The sequence below is a fragment of the Photinus pyralis genome, unplaced genomic scaffold, assembly GCF_008802855.1.
Source record: "Photinus pyralis isolate 1611_PpyrPB1 unplaced genomic scaffold, Ppyr1.3 Ppyr1.4_LG5, whole genome shotgun sequence".
NCBI classification, from domain to species: Eukaryota; Metazoa; Arthropoda; class Insecta; order Coleoptera; family Lampyridae; genus Photinus; species Photinus pyralis.
In genome coordinates this window covers 9,740,602-9,759,239 of record NW_022170596.1, presented here as the reverse complement: position 1 = coordinate 9,759,239, position 18,638 = coordinate 9,740,602, and the positions used below count along the sequence as shown (strand labels likewise).

Genomic DNA, 18,638 nt, shown 5'->3' with positions numbered 1-18,638 from the left:
TTCGTCTTCATCGATTTACGAATTTGCGATATTCATTAGCGACCTTTTATCATTTGGCTGTAGTGATGCGTTATGGCACTTGTATTTCTTAAAACGATAATGCATTAAATTAATCAATGGTCTTCCTATTCTGGTTTTGTCGCCAATATTTAAAAATACAAACTACAGGACGCCATCTACACGCGATGTTAACAAGGAAAATGTCAAACGCGTGTGTCAACCTTTTTCCCGTTACCTTTCTTTGGAGTTAAACCTCTTTTAACTTTCCGTAGGAAAATCCAAATCATCTTCCAAAATGAGAGTTTATAAAGATATTTTTACTGGTAAATATAATAGAATAATATTTGCTTTAATTAATTTTCGCGATATTGTTACGCCTTTTTCTTATTATGGCATATTTTAAGTTTGTGTAAAAAATAAAGGTTAATGATTCTTATGTTTCAGGTGACGAAATGTTCTCCGATAACTTCAAAATAAAATTAGTCGACAATGTACTTTACGAAGTATATGGTAAATTAATTCAACGTAAGCAAGGAGATATCGCCATTGCGGGTTTCAATCCATCTGCCGAAGAAGCCGACGAAGGTACGGATGAGGCCGTAGAAACTGGTGTTGACGTCATTTTAAATCATAGATTATGTGAATCGTATGCCTTTGGTGACAAAAAGAGTTATACCGCCTACCTTAAGGATTACATGAAAAAGTGAGTAGTTTGTGATAAGAGATGCATGTTCTAATACTGATTAACAGCTTTTCTGTTGATTAGAGCAATTACATGCTACAACATATGGAATGTGGATTCTCATTGAGTTGGCCCATTGTGGCCTGATTTTTTGTTTCTGCTTCCATACATCATCAATTTGGAGGTGTATTCCATGTTCTGATCGCATTTTTAATTTTAGATTAGTCGATAAACTACAAAAAGATGATCCAGAACAAGTGGACGTATTCAAAACAAATATGAACAAAGTAATGAAGGACATTTTGGGCAGGTTTAAGGAATTGCAATTCTTTACCGGTGAATCTATGGATTGTGATGGAATGGTAGGTCTTCTAGAGTACCGTGAAATCGACGGCGAATCTGTTCCGGTTTTGATGTGTTTTAAGCATGGCTTGGAGGAAGAGAAATTTTAGTTCAATTGTTTTTAACATCATTTTACATATTTATAAATATCGTCTTTTGTTTTTATTATATTATTTATGTTAACGACTATAGCAAAATGTTTACTTTTTGTTTGGCATTTACCAGCAGCTTATACGGTCTATGAATGAAGTATGTTTATACTAATAATATGGAAAATTAAAACAATTTTTCTAATTCTTTATTTTTCTTGTGAATTTAGTGTACATTTGTCGATTTATGTACAAAGTTCGGTTCAAATATGTGATATGATTAATTTCTCTAATTAAAAGTGACTAATGATGCAGTGTTGTTTACTAAAGGAATATAAATTTTTGTTTTTGCGTCATGGCACATGTAAAATTTATAGACGCAAAAGGAAAATACCCTCGTGTAGTGTGTGCACGGGTACTAAGTAATGTTGAAGACTAGGATTAGAAAGGCAACTGGCATTTTGAGCTGCCTGCTAAGAACTGGGATATTTTTTGCCCAGAGAGGTATTCAAGGCACAGCAGTGTAACATAGAATAGAATCCTAGGCCTATTTACTCCCTCAGTTTCTAGAAGGTAAGAGTGGTTTTTGTCTGTGCCTATTGATATTTGCCGGTTATTACGCTTGTGAAATAAAAACAAGATTTTTCTCTGGTCAACTTATTACAAGGGTTTGAAGGGTACCTAATTATTTAAGCTTAAAATTAAACAAACCTTTTGATCCTTCCGAGCAGCATTTCCCTTGATAGGATATTATCAGTCCCCTGTCCCCTTCTTGGCTTCTTCCATATCTAAGGCCACACAGCTCGTTACGGTTTGGATGCCATTGCTAGAATTACCATTACAATTTACATTACGTACTTTTTTAGGTTAGATACCTATAGAGGTTTGGCGGGAAAGCGTTTCATAATTAACCAAGACCATAGAGTAGATAAACAACGTTTACTCTATGCCGAGACCCAACAGCACAGTCTTGATATATAAGGCTGTACCCGACAAGAACCGCGATACTCTGGTTCAATGCATAGATACACAACACCGCGTATAACCAATAGTACTACGGTGTTTTATTTATGTACTATTACATTTTAGCTTTGTTTATTCATTTGAATCATGAATAAACAATGATTTTAGTTTTAACGTACCCTATACCACAGATGTACTAAAATAACGAGCTGTGGTCATCTACCCTTATGGTTAGGCAACACACCTTTACAACTTAAACAAAAATACGACTGCTCTGTATATAACGTTTTACGCAGATGCCGAATACATACTGGGATTGGGTGAACGAGCAAGAAGAGGGGGCGTCAATGGCACGCGTTCCCGGGTTTTTCTCATTGATTATTTGTTGTGTTTTGAAGGTGTAGGTATTTACATTTTACAGGTAGTAATCATTTTATTTTTTCTTGTACTAAGTAGTAAGTACTAACTAATTATTAATCATGGATTTTCACGTCTCAATTTGATATTATTTATAGGTACTTCACAGTATACTTTTTATTGCACATGGGTATTCCATGCTTTTGTTTTGAATACAGTTATACAATGCGATCAAAAATGAGTTGCTATCGAGTCCCCTTTGGAATTTTTGTTTACATGGGAAATCGTACTTAACTTGAACTTCCAAAGGCGACTCGACAGCAACTCATTTTTGATCGCCCGTTATGATATGAATCATGTTTGTTTGCTATACCGTACAGATGATTATGTCTTTATTATACTCAAATGGCATGACATGCTAGAAGCTATTTAGCTGTGTGCTACTAGATCACATCTTCTTGGTTGCTTGCAATTGCTAGGAACGGTTAATTCTTTTCCCTGAAAAGTGAAGTATCTGATCGAGGTTGTCTTCATCTTCCGCATCACCAGCATTGCGCAGACCTTTATTTTCTAGTTTGTATTCTTTCTATTCTCTAATGGCAGCTTCACCTCTCTTATAGTTTCATTCATAATGATACTGAATTGAAAGTTTTATGCTGGTACCTAGATACCTACTATAGGTAAATTTGCCAAACCAAAACTATCTCACACCTCAGAACAAAAAAAAATACTATATATCTACCTAGTACCTACTATTATACTTAAATGTCATCATCTAAGGTGCCAACTTCCCGGTTTTGTATTATTTTGTGGACCAGTAGTGAGTATAACAATTATGTATATGTAAAGTAGTTGCATAAAAAAATATCTTCTCAGGAACCTAGAGGGTCGAGGTTCCTAATGATGAGTTAAATTTAATTTTGTAAGTTTTCTAAGCGTTGAAAAGAATATCGCTTTTTTCGGAAGGAACTCGTAACATCTGCTTTCGTTCCTTATCGTCAGTGACTAATCTTTTGTGACGTCTCGATGGCGGCTGCTGGCGCCCTGATGTCTGAGATACTCGCTACAATATATCGGTATTTATACCAAAAATTGTCTTTAGGTAAGGTGAAGACAGACCATGGTTCGAGTTTACAAACACTAGATTGGAAACGGAGAATGTCCGATGTATCCTAAGAAAAAATAAGAAGCAGTGCATAGTAAAATATCGACACAAAATAATACTTTTATTAAAACGTTTAAAATTCAAAAATTGTATATATTCAAATTGAAGACTATAAGTACAAAACAATGATAAGTACAAATGTACACGTGGATTACAATTATTTAAAACTCCTATAGGTCCCTAACAACAGGTGTAACAAGAATTTGTTCCTATACTTTGATCGCTATACCAGTTTCTGGACAAAGCGTATTATAAAATATAAAATGACTAATAAAATAAGTACTAAAATAGCTTTGGAAGCGTAATCGATTAAGGGCAAATCGGTTTCAGGATAACTGCATTGAGCACAAAGGGCGGTCTGAAAGAAACACACTTAATGACACAATGTGATTTTGGCATTAGCTCACCCATCCGCCATGATTGGCGACCCATTCCGCTAAATTGTCCTCCAAAACTTCTGTCATACTCTCCAGTAGACTGTGGAGGTATTCTGGATGTCCCTGGCAAACGCAGTCTACGGCCAATCCTCCCGCAACGGCAAATAGTGAAACCACCTTCCCCCAAGTTATGTCGTACTTCAGCAACTCCTGTGCAATAGCTGCAAACAGTCCAGCTGCCGTTTTATCCGAAACTAAGACGCCCCCAGGAGAACCGCTCGCTTTACGTGATATGCTCGTGTATAATTTAGGATACATCCTTTCCAGCTCAACGCCAGCTGCCATCAAAAAGGGCGTCACTTCTTTTACAACAGTTCCACTAGGAGTTCCAATAACACTACGAAGCCGATAAAAACAAACTTTCTTACTAAAAATTCCCGATCTTTTTAATCGCGACTTAATATATTGACCACAGAGCATTCTTCCTTGCAGTATGACTTCCTGTGGCGGCGAATTGTCCAGACTTTTCCAACCGATGGTGTACGACAATTTTCGAGACACGACATCTCCGACGTTACTAAACCTTCTCATAGAGTTCTTAGCGTCTTTGCCACCCTTTTCCTTGCCCGGTAAACCTAGTAGGTTCGCGTGGAGCGACGCCGGAAAACTAAATTTTCTTTTCGAGAACGGATACTGACCCATTTGGAGTCTCGCCATTGGAGGAGTTTCAAAACTGATGTTTCCGTCGCCATTGACGTTTGTTGGAGTGGCATCGTCCATGTAGGTGGGACGTTTCGCGAGTTCTGCAAGAAGAACGATATTTTAATGAAAGTACGGACTATCTCAAAGCAAGTGTTTAATGATATCGCAATTCAAACTAAGTTGAGTTGATCATAACACATTTAAATATTAAGGATGAGATGTTAATGGCTGGTAATAGGTATTTTAAAAAGTAGAAGACAAGTGAAGAAATTAAAGGTACATGGTAGAACAATACCTCAAATATAGTAATAATACTGTCTAATATTCATTTAAATATACAGCGCGATCGAGATAAGAGGTCACCTCAACACCTCTCTCACCTGGCGAGATATAAAAAATTGTGCATGGGCGATTCTGCCCTTTTCAGCTCTTCCTTTTATGTCCACGAATATGTGTGCGAAATTTTGTTCCAATCGGTTCAGCCATTTAGTCGGAAATGAGAGTACAGGCAGACAGACCGACATCATCAAGATTTTGTTTGTTTCGGATTCCTTTTGCTTCAAAACGTGTATTTCCGTCAAAAAATTGGGGGATCATTTTTTAACCCAATGCAAAACCTCCCTTAGGTACTAATGTGTGGGGGGGTAAAAATAATACTCATAACAAATCTACCGCCCACACAAGTACCGACACCTCTTACCCGGTAGTAAAATGCGCCAACCCTACTCGCATTCGCAAATATACTTCAAGCACCACCCGCATAGAAGACGTCAGCTGAACCCTTATACGTTTAGGTCTGCTAAAATACCCTTCCGGGTCGTGGTTCTTTCTGTAAGCACATGAGCCTTCGAAAACTATAATCCACAACAATTCTATTCTACTGAGAAATTGAATTTATCCCCTCGAATCTTGCAACTTTTCAACTTTTTTTGATAGCTCTTTTTTCAATTACAATATTTGCACTTTTAAAAAATGGCGATTTTCCAATTATCTACGAAACGAATCATTTTTTTCAAAATATCGTATCGGAATATCCCTCAGCATCTAAAACTACATAACTTTGCCAATTTAACCGAATCTGTAAGTATAATAATAACAAAGATAGCCATGTCGTTATCTTACTCAATTTAAAACACCCTGTATAGTGATATTATCTTTGCATTCTTTCACGGGTAACCCTTTTTATTTTACTTGAACGCTTTGAAAAATAACTTAGGTTTGCAATATGACATCTCCATCTTTCTTCTCTGTCGTTCTCTCTTCATTATTTAACTTCAGAGGTTTCACTCTCAATTTTTAATTTAAGCATCCGAATGTTATCTCCTAAGTCCTAAAGTATTCTCCCGGTTGATGAATTGGAAATTAATTAGATAAATGAGATTCCGGATGCAGCCTTTTTGGTAACCTACGCTATCTGCTAAAGTATTCATCCGATTTAGATACATCAAGACCGTGACCGCCAGGGAAATTCCAGGCCACGCCTTTGCACCGCAAAACAAGGTCACGTCCAAGGATACTATATAATATAGGTTACGTCTTAGTTATGTAACAGGAACATCCTGCTCACCCAGGCGACGACTGCGTATTTAGAAATATTTTCGACTACGAATAGCTTTTCATTGTGATATTAAATTACCTTAATAAAGTCAGGTCAGTACTCACAAAGGTCATAAATACAATGCGATCAAAAATGATTGGCTGTCTAGTCGCCTTTGGAATTTTTGTTTACATGGGAAATCCTATTTAACTTGAACTTCCTAAGGCGACTCGACAGCCAATCATTTTTGATCGCCCGATATATCTGTATCTGGGGACGAAATTTGGATCTAATGCGAATATCGCGAAAACGGAAGAGGCTAATTGCAAGAGGAAAATGGAAGGTCTCTACGAAGACATGGTTTCCCGAGTTACAACGACGCTAACTCATTACCGGCTTTAATTCTCAATTAGGTGGAAACAGACAGATTAGCCGGTTTTTCATGCGTCAATTATCAAATTTGATAGATAACGTCCAAGTCAAACCATTTGTTTCCATGGAAACGAAGTGTCAGGTAAGTTTCAATGATGGCAAGAAACACCGACCCCAAAAAATATTCAATTAGCTCTAAGTGACAGATTTTTCCTTCGGTTTTTTTACGCTTTCGAACTTCCGGAGCTCGAAACAAAGAAAATGCATTTTCTATTATTTTTAGATCTCTATCTTGAAATGTAGGCGTATAAGATGATTTATTTGACATCGCGAACGAGAACGCTTTATAATGTCATAAACGTTGTCATAGCTACACAATTATATTACCAGTTTGCCTTGTGGTTATTACGATTCTTTATTTAGAAAACGAAGCATTGGTAGCTTTTGAGTTTGACGTACCTAATATAAAAATAAAATAGATAAGGTACGTTTCAAAATATACACTTCATTTTAAAGACATTAACAACAGCCTGGTCAAGTTAGACACATACTACATATTTCACCAACAAAACAGTGTTTATTCAGCTGTACAGATTAATTTCGAGTCATTTTTGCATTAATCCAATAATTTCCACCAAGGGATGAACATAAATCGTCAAAAGCAGCACATTTTACATTATAAATGGCACGCACACACATAAATCCCTTTCCGAATTGTCGTACCAAATAACTGACATTGTACACTCAATTTCTTTCCGCACAAGGCAAACACACTTTATTCCCTACACGCCAAACCACTATGGCCTTTGAAACAGAAAGCGTAATCCTCTTCCGTCCCGAGTTTCCGCTATCCCATTCTCCAAAGCATAGACCCGAAGGCAATCTGAAAGCCTTAGAAAGCTTACCTAATGGTGGTAGTCCTGTTTGTTGTGTTGTTTGTTTTACTTCCTTCCATAATGTTCACAGGCGGGTCGTTATAGCGACGACACTTGTTTGTCAATTCAATTATCGACAGGCATTTGTTCCATTTTCTAAAGGCATATAATTGAATTGAACTCGAGCTATTGAATAAGGTTCCTTATTCAATGCTCGAGCACAACGGCTCATTGTAGTGCTTCATTCGTGAAAATGTTCCATTCTATTTTAATAGTCTCTATACATCTTTACATGTATTAATGAAAAATGCAAACTTTTGAATCATGTGAAATACTAAAGCACTAATCGCATTGTGCCACAAATAATGGATTGGAACATTTTAGAAAGTTTGACTACTTGAAAACTCAGTAAATGCATAAGAAATAATACTCAAAAATTAAATTTTTAACTAGTGACCAATTCCGTATAACCACCATAGTACCGTTAAACCACCTAGAGAAATGAAAAATCCAGTGAATACATAAATTAAGAGATTCTGGGGAGTTACTTTTGCCAGTATGGTCCTATTTTTTTCAAATTTGTAAAGCGTCTGTGGGTCTGAATTAGGATAGGGCCCTAATTAAACTTGTGTACAAAATTGTGCGATTAACAAGTATGCATATTCAACTGTTCACCACAAATGATTATTACTCAGCTGTTACAACCGGAAAATTACTTACCTTTAAATCGCGAACTTATAAAGTTACCCTAGACCTCATTTCGAAGAAAGTAAAGTCCAAAATTTTCTCACCGTTTAAAGTCCAAAGGTATGGTAGTCGTTTAAAGTTCAAAGGCTGGAGGTAAGGTTCAAAAATTGCTCACGGTTTAAAGTCCAAAGGGTGGTCGCCATTCAAAGTCCAAAGTGTGCTCTGGTCTACAATTGTTTAAGGTTGTGCGCGCCAAGATGGTGCCCGTGTGCACACTTATACAACTTCAAAGTCAGATGATAATAAAACTCAAACGGTTTGTCTGTATTATACCCTTAATTTCGCTGAAATCGCTTCATTGATTAATTATGAATTAAAAACGGGTTCACTTTTTCAATGACCCTGTATATAGACGAAGTGGATATTTACAGTCATACTGGTAATCAGCATCGATTACAGATGAACGTATATGCGCGGAAGAGGCTCATATTCCAAAAATTCTGTCTACACTAGCAGATTTATTAAGGACCATTGCTAAGGGTGTATAATGTGATGGAATATCTTCATTTTCATCTACAGTCGGCACCTCTCCTATCACTGTACTCTGTAGAAATTATGACGGGGGTCTCAGTGATGGAGTAGAAGTGGTAATGGGGAGATTTATTTCCAAATGGGGAGGTCTAGCCAATTGACTAATATCAGTTGGCGGATATTTTTGAAAGTACGGAAGTCTAACCAGCGGACTTATCTCGTTAAGGGAATAAGGCCTTCGTCGCGATCGTGAGTAATAAGTTTCGCAGGCGTACGCTGTAGCGGTGGTGACTCTCTTCTTGCAGCAGATTGGCGTTTGGGAAAGGGAGGGGGGGGGGGGTTCGTAAATACTTCGTCCTCGCTTCTTTTTCCTCTTTCGTTTTCGTTACAATGACCGATGAATTTCTGTTCTCTAATACTTTAGAGCCTGAATTATTCGTCTAGGTAAAATACCCTATTTCATGCATAGGTTGTAGGACATCTTTCAATAGTCTATATTTATCCTTATTTAATGATTTGGAATAGACGTACGCGTGCTTGAAGCGTAGACCATTACGTTCAGTTAGTAGACTGACATCGTATTTGTTTTCACGCAATTGGGTGGCCCGCATGTGATACCGCGTATTGTATCTCGAAGCAGTTCTCGATGCCTACCGACCACACTTTGGTTTTTAATGAGATCATCATGATTCTTTGTAGGTAGTTTACTACTTTGGGGAACATTACTTACTACTTAATAAAAAAAACAATAATTATAATCACTATCCTTTTATAACTTATTCATCTCACCAGTAAGAGAGGTTGAATAAGTGCGTCGTGTAGAATAAGACAATGCGTTGCTATTCCAGCATTAAAGGAAGTCCGCGATTCGATTTCTAACTTGATGTCAGACGTTTTGACAGATTGTTTGTTCTTCTACCGACTTGGTAGTACTCGTAGCTTCATCAAAATGTACGTCTTGGAAAATATTTAACGTTTAGGTCATTTTTCACTCTTTCTTTGGGCACTGATCGCAAAAATTGTTTCTCGAAGGAAATTAGTTCCCCACATGCCTCGATAAGTCCATCATTCCAAACTTCCAATGATTATATTCCTTTGCGTCAAATCAATCGATTCCTTACCTCTGTCCCTTCTTGCTGGCGCCCCAATCTTTCTGTCGTATTTTACTTTCTACTTCTTCAGCTGTTTTATAAATTAATAAAAAACTCCTATATCCACGCTCAGCTAACATGTTAAGCAAAATAAAGCCTCTTTAAACACTTTTATTCTTCCTTTAGACAACTTATATTTGTGAATTACAGACTACTTAAAAACATTAACACACTTCTTAACATCCGTCATAATCTCTCCGTCTCTGATACCATACCGGGCCATCGCCTTACCATATATGTTTACAACCACCTCTTGACAATTAGAATGGTCATATAAAGTCATATAAAATCATTGTGCAAAATTTTCAACACAAAGTTACCGATTGAGGACTGCTGTCACGTTTAAAAAATAAATGGGAAATGAATAGGAATCTAAAAAGTAATTAGATTTATATACGCGAAATAGAATTTTCATTTTGATTAATCCACACAAAAACTATTATTGATTTTTCCCCAGGGCGTAAACGAACAATACCCGTAGGTAGTACCTCAGTGACACAAAAAGTCGTATTATATTTACATTAAATTTAGGAGTCATAAATCATCTTTTATGTGTAAAATCAATAGCCTAAACACGTGACGCGCGAATTACTTAATACAGCAAGGTATAAAGGTAAATATGCACCCGAAATTTTTTACGTTACGTTTGTTCTAGCCGAAAAAGGAATACACGTTGAAAGGGAAACGAAGTATTAGCATAACTAACTGGAGACACGTTTTTGTACAAGTTTGTCATTATCATTCAGTTGCTGATTTTCAACTTTGAAAGAGTGAGATGGTATCTTCCCTTTTGAAGGAACTTGACTGGTCTAAAAGGGCTCAGATATCTGCTTCGTTAAAATCGACTTGGAGAAGTTGTTTATTAGTGCAAATCAACCAAATCGAATTGTCCAATGATTCAATTTTAAATAAATACATTACGCTTATATCTAGTAGACACATTAAAATGCAGATTCGGTTTGCATTCTAACAATCACAAGAATCGAAATTGTATGAAGTATGGCGAATGTAGTAGCTTTTTAACTCAAAAATTACTTAAGTTTGTGCTTGTCGATATTTTACACAAAAGAGAAATAATTATTTAGAGTGGTTTTGTACACAAAGACTCGTCATTTCTCGAAATCTATTATTAAGTTAGTTTCCCACCGTATCGACTGAAATCTATGAACTTCAGGTAAACTGGCATTTATTAGATTTGATGTTTTGCCTATCCTATATTTCAAAATCCACGTCATAAAAACACCAGATAACACCATCTAAAATCTAATTTTGAAGAATACACAACGCCGCAAACGCTTTCGCTTCGATAAATTAGCTGGAAACACGTCAGCGTTACTATTAGTTACACCATAAATCCTCAAATGGTTGATCTTCTAATTGTAAGAAAGAAAATATTGTTAATTATAACATTCACTAACACTCATTTTGCCCCAGAGCATTTAAAACTTTTGCGGTTGAACCATCAAGCTTAGAAGTTTAGTTGCTCGCATACTATTAAACGACGATTAAGTTAGTGCATGGCTTGTTGTTTAAGTAAGCATCATGTTTTGCGAAAAATTTAGGTTATTATAAAAACTTCATTAAAACACACGGCATATTATCATCCCCCTTTAAAGTCACAAACACTTTCTTTTTATTTGCACATGGTGTATAATCTGCAATTTTCGAGATTGAAATGCAATGGTCCATATGTGTCCTCTACATTTGGTTTTTCCGCAAGGAAGTATTGGTTTCTCCAAAAAAAAATGTCGACAAAAATCTTCTGTGTGTGTACAGGTACAGGTGGTAGCTTTACGCTTCAATGATTTTTTTGATTTTACAAATTTGCCGGAAATGTTATACGTGTACCGCTTCATAAGCAAAGAGAACCGAACTTATATTCGAGGAAATAAAACGCGTTAAGATATCAAACAAGTGTTCAAGTAGATAAGAGTCAAAACGTCACCACAGACCTCAGAAGTTGCGTGTCGTTTTACAAAAAATAAGATAAGAGCTTTCCACAAAAATTGCGGTCAGAAAAGCGGGTTTGTTTCATATTTGGGATTAGGCGAGGTACGTAAGTCAAAACTTGGTGGGAGAGCGGCATATTCTTATTAAAACCTTCGAAGAGAATCTATGCAAGTTGAACGCTGCATTTTTCTGATAGCGTATTGATTTCTTAGTGTAAACCTATGCATCGTGAGGATGACGATGGACACATCTACAGTCTCCTCCTAACTCTTAAATAGTCAAGTCAAAGTTCTAAATTTTCATTGATTCCATTTGGATTAAATTTTTGTGAGACGTTTTTGAGGCCATTTCGCGTCGATTCGAGGTTGGGCGTCGAGCCGGCGGCTTAGGGGGGTTCCGATAATTGGGCCAACTTTTGGTGAGGTTAAAAAAAATCTTCCGGCAACCGCCAGAGTAGAAGCGAAAAATTTGCGGTTTTCTGGAGATCTTGGGGGACATGGAGGAGCGTATTTATGCGGCGGTGGGATTTGGGCGATAACTCTAGTTTGGGAACTGCGCTACCACGGTAATGAGGTAATATAAACAAAAGGTAAGACAAGAGGAGTAAAGCAATTATGTTTTGGAATTAAATCTGAATCTTTGTTTGTTTCCAGAACCATATTAGAATCTCGAATATATTTTTATCATTGGTAGCCAGAAGGCGATGTTGGTGGCTGGACCCGTCGGCATCCAAAGAAAAAATGTTGCAGATCCGCCATTTTACTCCCGCACCGGCAAGCAGGTGATTCTGTAATGCCTATTCTATATAGATGGGCAGGGTAAAAACCATGACCGAATTTGAGTTTGGTCATCGCAGAGAAATATTGGCAACCCACAGAAAAAGACGAGTGTTATCTTCTCCGTAGATAATTAGGATACTGTACGGTAAGTTTTAAAATAGTGTCGCAGTACTTTAAATTAAGGAGGTCTGGGAAAAGTCCGAAAAATCTCCTCAAAATTGATCAAAGTACACTGGGTGTTAATTTTTTGGCGGCCGGTATACATTTATTCAAACTTTGAAGGCGTAAGGCCCCACTAAATGTTCTGTCTTATTGATTTTGTCGCTCTTTAAATATTAAATTTAAAGGTGTAAAAATTTTTAAATGCTTCAGGAACATTTTTTGCAAAAAAATTCGTATCTTTAAAAATATAGGGGTTGATTTAGCTCCGCTACTCCTCCGCCAGGTCTGATCCTTTTATTGCTGTAGGTTACTCAGTGACTAAGTTTTTGTTTGAAGAGCATGTGTTCGCGACATGTCCTATTAGACTGCAAAAGAAACTTTTGGAGGCCGCGTAAAATTTCATTGTGAGTTAAAAGTTCGAACTGAAAGCCGTATAACCGCAGTGTGTGGGAAATTCGCAGTGGAAGCTGCTTTTTCAAACCAGACAAATAATTAGAGGTGGCTTTTAAGGGGACTTCGCCGGGTATCTGAAACTAAGCGATGGCTGATAATTTTCAACCGTGAACAGTTTGAAGCTTTACCGTATTAATATCTGAACGAACATGTTTGTTTCGGTGTTTTATTGGATTGTGGTCCTCGTATTCAAATAAATTGTTACCACGAAAGCGTCGGGGTCTAAGGTGCAAAACATTGCGTTGCGCTATTCTTTTGGAGTGCCTAGTTACGCTAAAAAACCAGTTTATTAATCAAAGTTGCGCATCTAATTTATTTATACGATGTACTTAACATCATAAATCAAACGGTAACCGGTAAAAAGTTTAAAAACAATTAATACGTGCTCTGTTGGCTGTCAAAACCCATACACATTGTACATATTGCGAAACATTGGGAATTTTTCCCATAAGTAAACCAAGTTAAAACCTGAAATACGATTGTGCCGATTACAAATTGGTCCATCATTTTGCGAGTTTCACTTTCAACGAGGAACCAGAGAAAGGCGTTCCACCACTCAATTTTCCAAATAGGTACTGCCTTCCAAAAGAGAAAATCAGCTGTCAATGGGAAAATAGTTCATTCTAAATAATAAACCATTTTTACCATTTTGCTGTAGTAGGCGTTAACAAAATGTCAAAATAATTCATTGATGGCATCAACATATAGAAATGGACTGCGCGTGCAAACGCTAAGCGCGAATACTGCAGGTGAGCGAGAGGGGAAAACTAATAGGCAAGCGCTCTCTCTATCGCATACAATCGACATTGCTGTGGCAAAGCGACCAACACAAGCGCGATAGAGAAAGCGCTTGTATCTTAGTTTTCCCTCTCACTCACCTGCAGTATTCGGCATCCGCGCTTAGCAATGGCGCGCGCAGTCCAGTTCTATACGTCGATGATTGATGGTTCGTTTAAATGACATTATATTGTGCCGTTCATCATTGTACTCATAATAAAAATGCTAGGTATTCAATACAGTATGTACTATTTTCCGGTCGATATAAAAATATTAAGTTGATTATGGTTTTTCAAAGACGAAACGTCGTAGTTCCTGTGAGGAAGTGTAATTTGTTTTTTGATACCTTTGCAAATAGGCCAGTCACAAAAAAATAAAAACAAATATGGTTAATTTCGGTTTTTTTACCATCTTCGAAATTGATCGCAACTGAGTGATATGCTAGCACCCATAATCACATACACGCCACTGGAGGGATTCCATTCCACATTGACAAATTTAGAAGAACCTCTAAGTTGCACTTTTCTCGAAAATTATCTTTTCCTACGACTTTCATTGAAAATGACATATGTCGTACAATTATGTTTACCTGAAAATTGACAATTTCGTTCACTTATGGCAAAATGTAACGGAAAACAAAACGCACGCATGCGATTTGCTTTCTCATAAGATCTACCATATATTAGAAAACAAATCGCATGTTACGTTTTGCTTTCGTAGTAGTCTAATCTTCTTGTAACATCAACGTAGTAGGCGTACCTACGTCAAACTCTAAAATTGCGATTAGTTTATTCTTGAGTTTATTCCCTTGTGCTACGCATTTAATTCCTTACTTAATTTTAATGGCGAAAAGTGATTCTTCCATGTATGTAGAGCGTACTCCACCCAACACCGGGGAAGAGGCAAAATCCAGTACACTCGAATTATTACCAACTAAATTGCGGCTGAGGTATGAAAAGTAGCGTATGTCTAATAATATTAGTAAATGTCTTGCAGAAGCTCCAAACGACAAGTACCTCTTTGCTAAAGTAGTTATAACAATAGTTCGTTAAAGAGAAATTGAATCTATTTCGTATTTTTAGATAGTTTTAGTAGTTGGTTCGAAATAAAATAACTTTTGTTTCATTATGTAAGTAGATTTTTGGTTGTATGGAGAGTCGTAGGAAAAATAGTGTACATGACTCGTTTGAAAGCCACTTTTCACACTCGTGTGAAAAGTATCGCTTTCAACACTCGTTATGTAATATACTATTTTTCGCCAAACATTATATAAGTAATGATTATGTATTATTCAAGTGGAAGAATAGTTTTATAATATTTATTTATTTACCTGCGTTGCTTCATTAATAATTAATGAACTTATTAAAAAGCAAATGAGTAATTGATTCGGAGTATGAAAAACGTCAACACGTAACTAACTACTGAACCGAATTTTTAAAACATTTTACTAAGACCTTAAGATCTTTTTAGCGCATTTTTTTTTAAATTAAAAAAATGTGCTATTGTTTGGGTTTTGTCCGTCCGTCCGGATCCACTTCTACCGTTTTAAACGACTTCTAGTGGAATGGTCCTAGAGTCCTGTAATTTTTTGCAGTAGGTAGCCTATACCTTGAATGTGTGCCAGACGGTCATCAAATTTCGCTATCTAAAAGAGCCCCCCCCCCCCCCGAATATTTTCGAGAATCTGTTTTTTGGAAAGTAAAACGTACATACGAACAACCAATTGGTCTCAGATTTTGGCATAACGCATGCTTTAGTGGTGCAAGGGGGGGGGGGGGGGGGGAATTAATGTGTATCTCTCATTGGTTCTAATTAAAGGTCGCAACGAAAGAACCGTTTCTCCAGCTTACATCCTTTTTCTGTCCTCTATCAAAGTACGGGTATGGACGGGGCGCAAGGGGGGGGGGAGTGGAACTGGTTTTATCCTTCATGGTACTCTAATGAAAGGTCTCAACGAAAGGAATTGATTTCTACCAACCATATCCCTCCTTCTCGACCTCTGATCGTGATCGGGTATATTCCCTTGTATCTCAAGAACGGATGTCGGAAGAGGGTACTCACAAAGGGCGATTGAGACGTCAGCAGGAAATATATACATTGGTTATGTCAAAACAAAAGCTATTTCGGTTTTAAAAACATGCGCTTTATCTGCACAAGAGTTGTACACAATTTGTACTTGTTTCTAATTTAACTGACTGTGTATCTCTTATGGTTTCCCATTTCCCCATGCTGTTCATGCTTATTTTAGACACCCTGTATAGCAAAAAATTGAAGGTTTTAGGAAATACGAAGAGAAATTACATAGGAAAAAGCATCTATTAGTCTGTTAAAACCACGTCGAAGAAACATGATCTTTTTATGAGAACGCGCGCTTTGTGAGCTGAGTGTTACGTTCCAAGTTTAGTAATTTAAACTTCCCTCTACCATAAGCATCCATGCATAAAAGCCATCATATCAATTTAGTTTAGAGACTAAAACCTAATTAAGCTTTTCATTAAAACCGTTCCCATTTTTGTGTCCACTTCATACGCACATAAACGAGAGATTGCAAGAGATCTGCTATAACAATGTAAGTAGGTGCATCGTAATTGAAAATTTCAATTTTTAATAGGCACTAGGGACTATCGTCGAAATTTGAACACGGATTGAATTAAATCTACACCACGCCATCCGGGAGGAAATTAATAAAATCACAATGAAAGGGAATGGCGTTCTATCCTAACTGGCGGTACCTAAATCGGCTAAACCAGATTCTCTCCAAAAAGCAAATATTTTAGGTCACAGACAGGCCTCCTATTTAATATTGATCTCACAATTCATCTTCATTATTTCTAAAGATCCCTCGTGATTTCGAGCTTTTCAAGATGACACTAAAAGCTCCACAATGAAACTTAGCAATCCGTAACTCCTATGAGGGTGGCAGTATAGGTATACCAAAATATCGCGCTGCCTCTTAGGACATTTCTGTAATAAACTTTCCGTTCTACAATTACACCCATAGAAAACGACGAATTAATATTACATGAACCGTGATTATGTTTTATCACGCACACAAATGCTCAATTACACAGTTTATGTAATGGCATTATTAGAAATAATACTCCCTATTAAATAAATCATAATATGAGTTCGATTTTGTTATCGAGAGCCCGATCGCGTGTCACTTCTTCAAATTCTATATTATTTAAAAACCTTTATTTCCTGTAAGTGCGTGGTCGCTTTGAGAAAATGGACGCTCACACAAAAGTACTTTCGGTTTTGTCAGAGTTTCCCTTGGAATATTATTTACACAATGAAAAGTTATACGAAACTGATAAACCGCAAACACAGTAGCATTTTTAAACTGCATCTAATCAGATATACAGGATGTTGTTACATATGAAGTAGGAAGGGGCTTATTTTACGACTAAAATTTCATATAAACATAGGCTTGCAAATGTTTCGTTACGGATCTACAGGGTTTTAATATATAAATAATTAGGTAGGGATTATTCGGAGAATGTTTTTGGAGGATATTACGCGTGATGCCGCGAGATAGCAGGTTAGTTAAGAACTGTCTGATTCAGTTTTGGTTACAGTTATTAATCAGAATTTGTCATGATAATTAAACGGCATCGGTTTGTGTAGATTGACTCATGAAAATTGTAATTATAATGTCATGTTTTTATTTAGATTTCGTTGATTTTATTCGGTAGGTAAAATTCATCATGTTCTAACTAAAAATAGTGATATAAAATATAAATGACGTGAATTGTGGATTCAAATTCGTTTGTTTACCAATACATTTGTGTTTTAATTACGTTGGACATTTGTCTACTAAAATGGTGTTCATTCTAGCAACCGAAAGCGTGCAAGAATTAATGCCGAAACAGAGAAAACAAAATTCTCGAAACAGATAGTAAGGAGTTATATTAATTAATCAGTCGGATCCACATGAAGTTAACATGGTATTTATTAGTATTCACCTCACCTTCCGGAAAGAACAGCCAAAGTGACGTTCCGCAATCAGAAATTTTACACATTGTTGAAAGCGGGCTAAATAAATTTAATAACAACCCCTACGAAAAAGGGAGGACAGCCTGGATCTAATCCAATAAGCGGATTTTGTACGATGCAGATGTGTCATTACACTAAATTTACGATTGAGCTAATATTACGATTTGTGATGTACAAATATTTTTTATTAATTTATAGTAAATCTCATATGGTTATTCAACATTGAAACTTCGTACACACAAAGTTAACAAGTTAAAAAGTAATCGTAAACGATTTACAAAAAGCGCATTTCCACTTGCATTCATTTCCCATTTTTAACATGCAACTTCTGTTAAAATCGTAAAAATCCGGCCACAAATATGAAAGATAGCGTTGCACATGTGTAATCCATTTTTGACGTGCTAATTTCTGTTTATAAGAAGAATTTCATTTCAATGCTTTTCTAAATAAGAAAGTCGGAACTGCGCATGCGCAAATCTAAATTTTGAAACTAACGTTAGATTTTCCTTTGTTCCAAGCGCCTATGTATCAAATTTCGTTTAAATTCTTCCATAAATAAAAAAGTTGGCACTGCGCATCCAGAGGCATGTAACAGGCCTCGGAATACAGAAAATAGTATAGTTTAGTAAAAATAATCTGAAATAAAGATATCCAACGATGTCTGTGCGAATGTTTGATTCAACATTGAAAG

The 18,638-nt window shown here is 36.6% G+C and overlaps 3 protein-coding genes across 6 annotated transcripts in view; 1 reads left to right on the top strand and 2 right to left on the bottom strand.

Annotated features, from left to right (window-relative positions):
* The window catches only part of LOC116170487 (venom dipeptidyl peptidase 4), an 88,006-nt gene extending 86,068 nt beyond the window's left edge, over nucleotides 1–1,938 (bottom strand). Inside the window, exon 1 of the mRNA XM_031486927.1 lies at nucleotides 1,825–1,938. The gene's annotated coding sequence lies outside the window, so the exon portion shown is untranslated. The remainder of the gene's footprint in view (nucleotides 1–1,824) is intronic.
* Nucleotides 163–1,318, top strand: LOC116170504 (translationally-controlled tumor protein homolog). The gene is made up of 3 exons (XM_031486953.1): nucleotides 163–323; nucleotides 445–703; nucleotides 903–1,318. The coding sequence occupies exons 1-3, from the start codon at nucleotides 296–298 to the stop codon at nucleotides 1,132–1,134; spliced, it is 519 nt and encodes a 172-aa protein (XP_031342813.1). The 5' UTR covers nucleotides 163–295; the 3' UTR covers nucleotides 1,135–1,318.
* Nucleotides 1,939–3,676: 1,738 nt separating the features above from the next.
* The window catches only part of LOC116170501 (bcl-2-related ovarian killer protein homolog B-like), a 52,138-nt gene continuing 37,176 nt past the window's right edge, over nucleotides 3,677–18,638 (bottom strand). For all 4 annotated transcript variants that reach the window (XM_031486947.1, XM_031486946.1, XM_031486948.1 and 1 more), the window contains 2 exons: nucleotides 4,006–4,778; nucleotides 3,677–3,956 (listed from right to left, as the gene is read on the bottom strand). In XM_031486947.1, coding sequence (XP_031342807.1) covers nucleotides 3,822–3,956; nucleotides 4,006–4,755 — 885 coding nt within the window. In that variant the 5' untranslated portion in view covers nucleotides 4,756–4,778 and the 3' untranslated portion in view covers nucleotides 3,677–3,821. The remainder of the gene's footprint in view (nucleotides 3,957–4,005; nucleotides 4,779–18,638) is intronic.

Excerpts from the sequence above, each read along its gene's own strand:
- LOC116170504 (XM_031486953.1), top strand. The coding sequence starts at position 296 with ATGAGAGTTTATAAAGATATTTTTACTG. Across the intron at positions 324-444 it reads TTATAAAGATATTTTTACTG|GTGACGAAATGTTCTCCGAT; the intron begins GTAAATATAATA and ends CTTATGTTTCAG. Across the intron at positions 704-902 it reads CTTAAGGATTACATGAAAAA|ATTAGTCGATAAACTACAAA; the intron begins GTGAGTAGTTTG and ends TTTTAATTTTAG.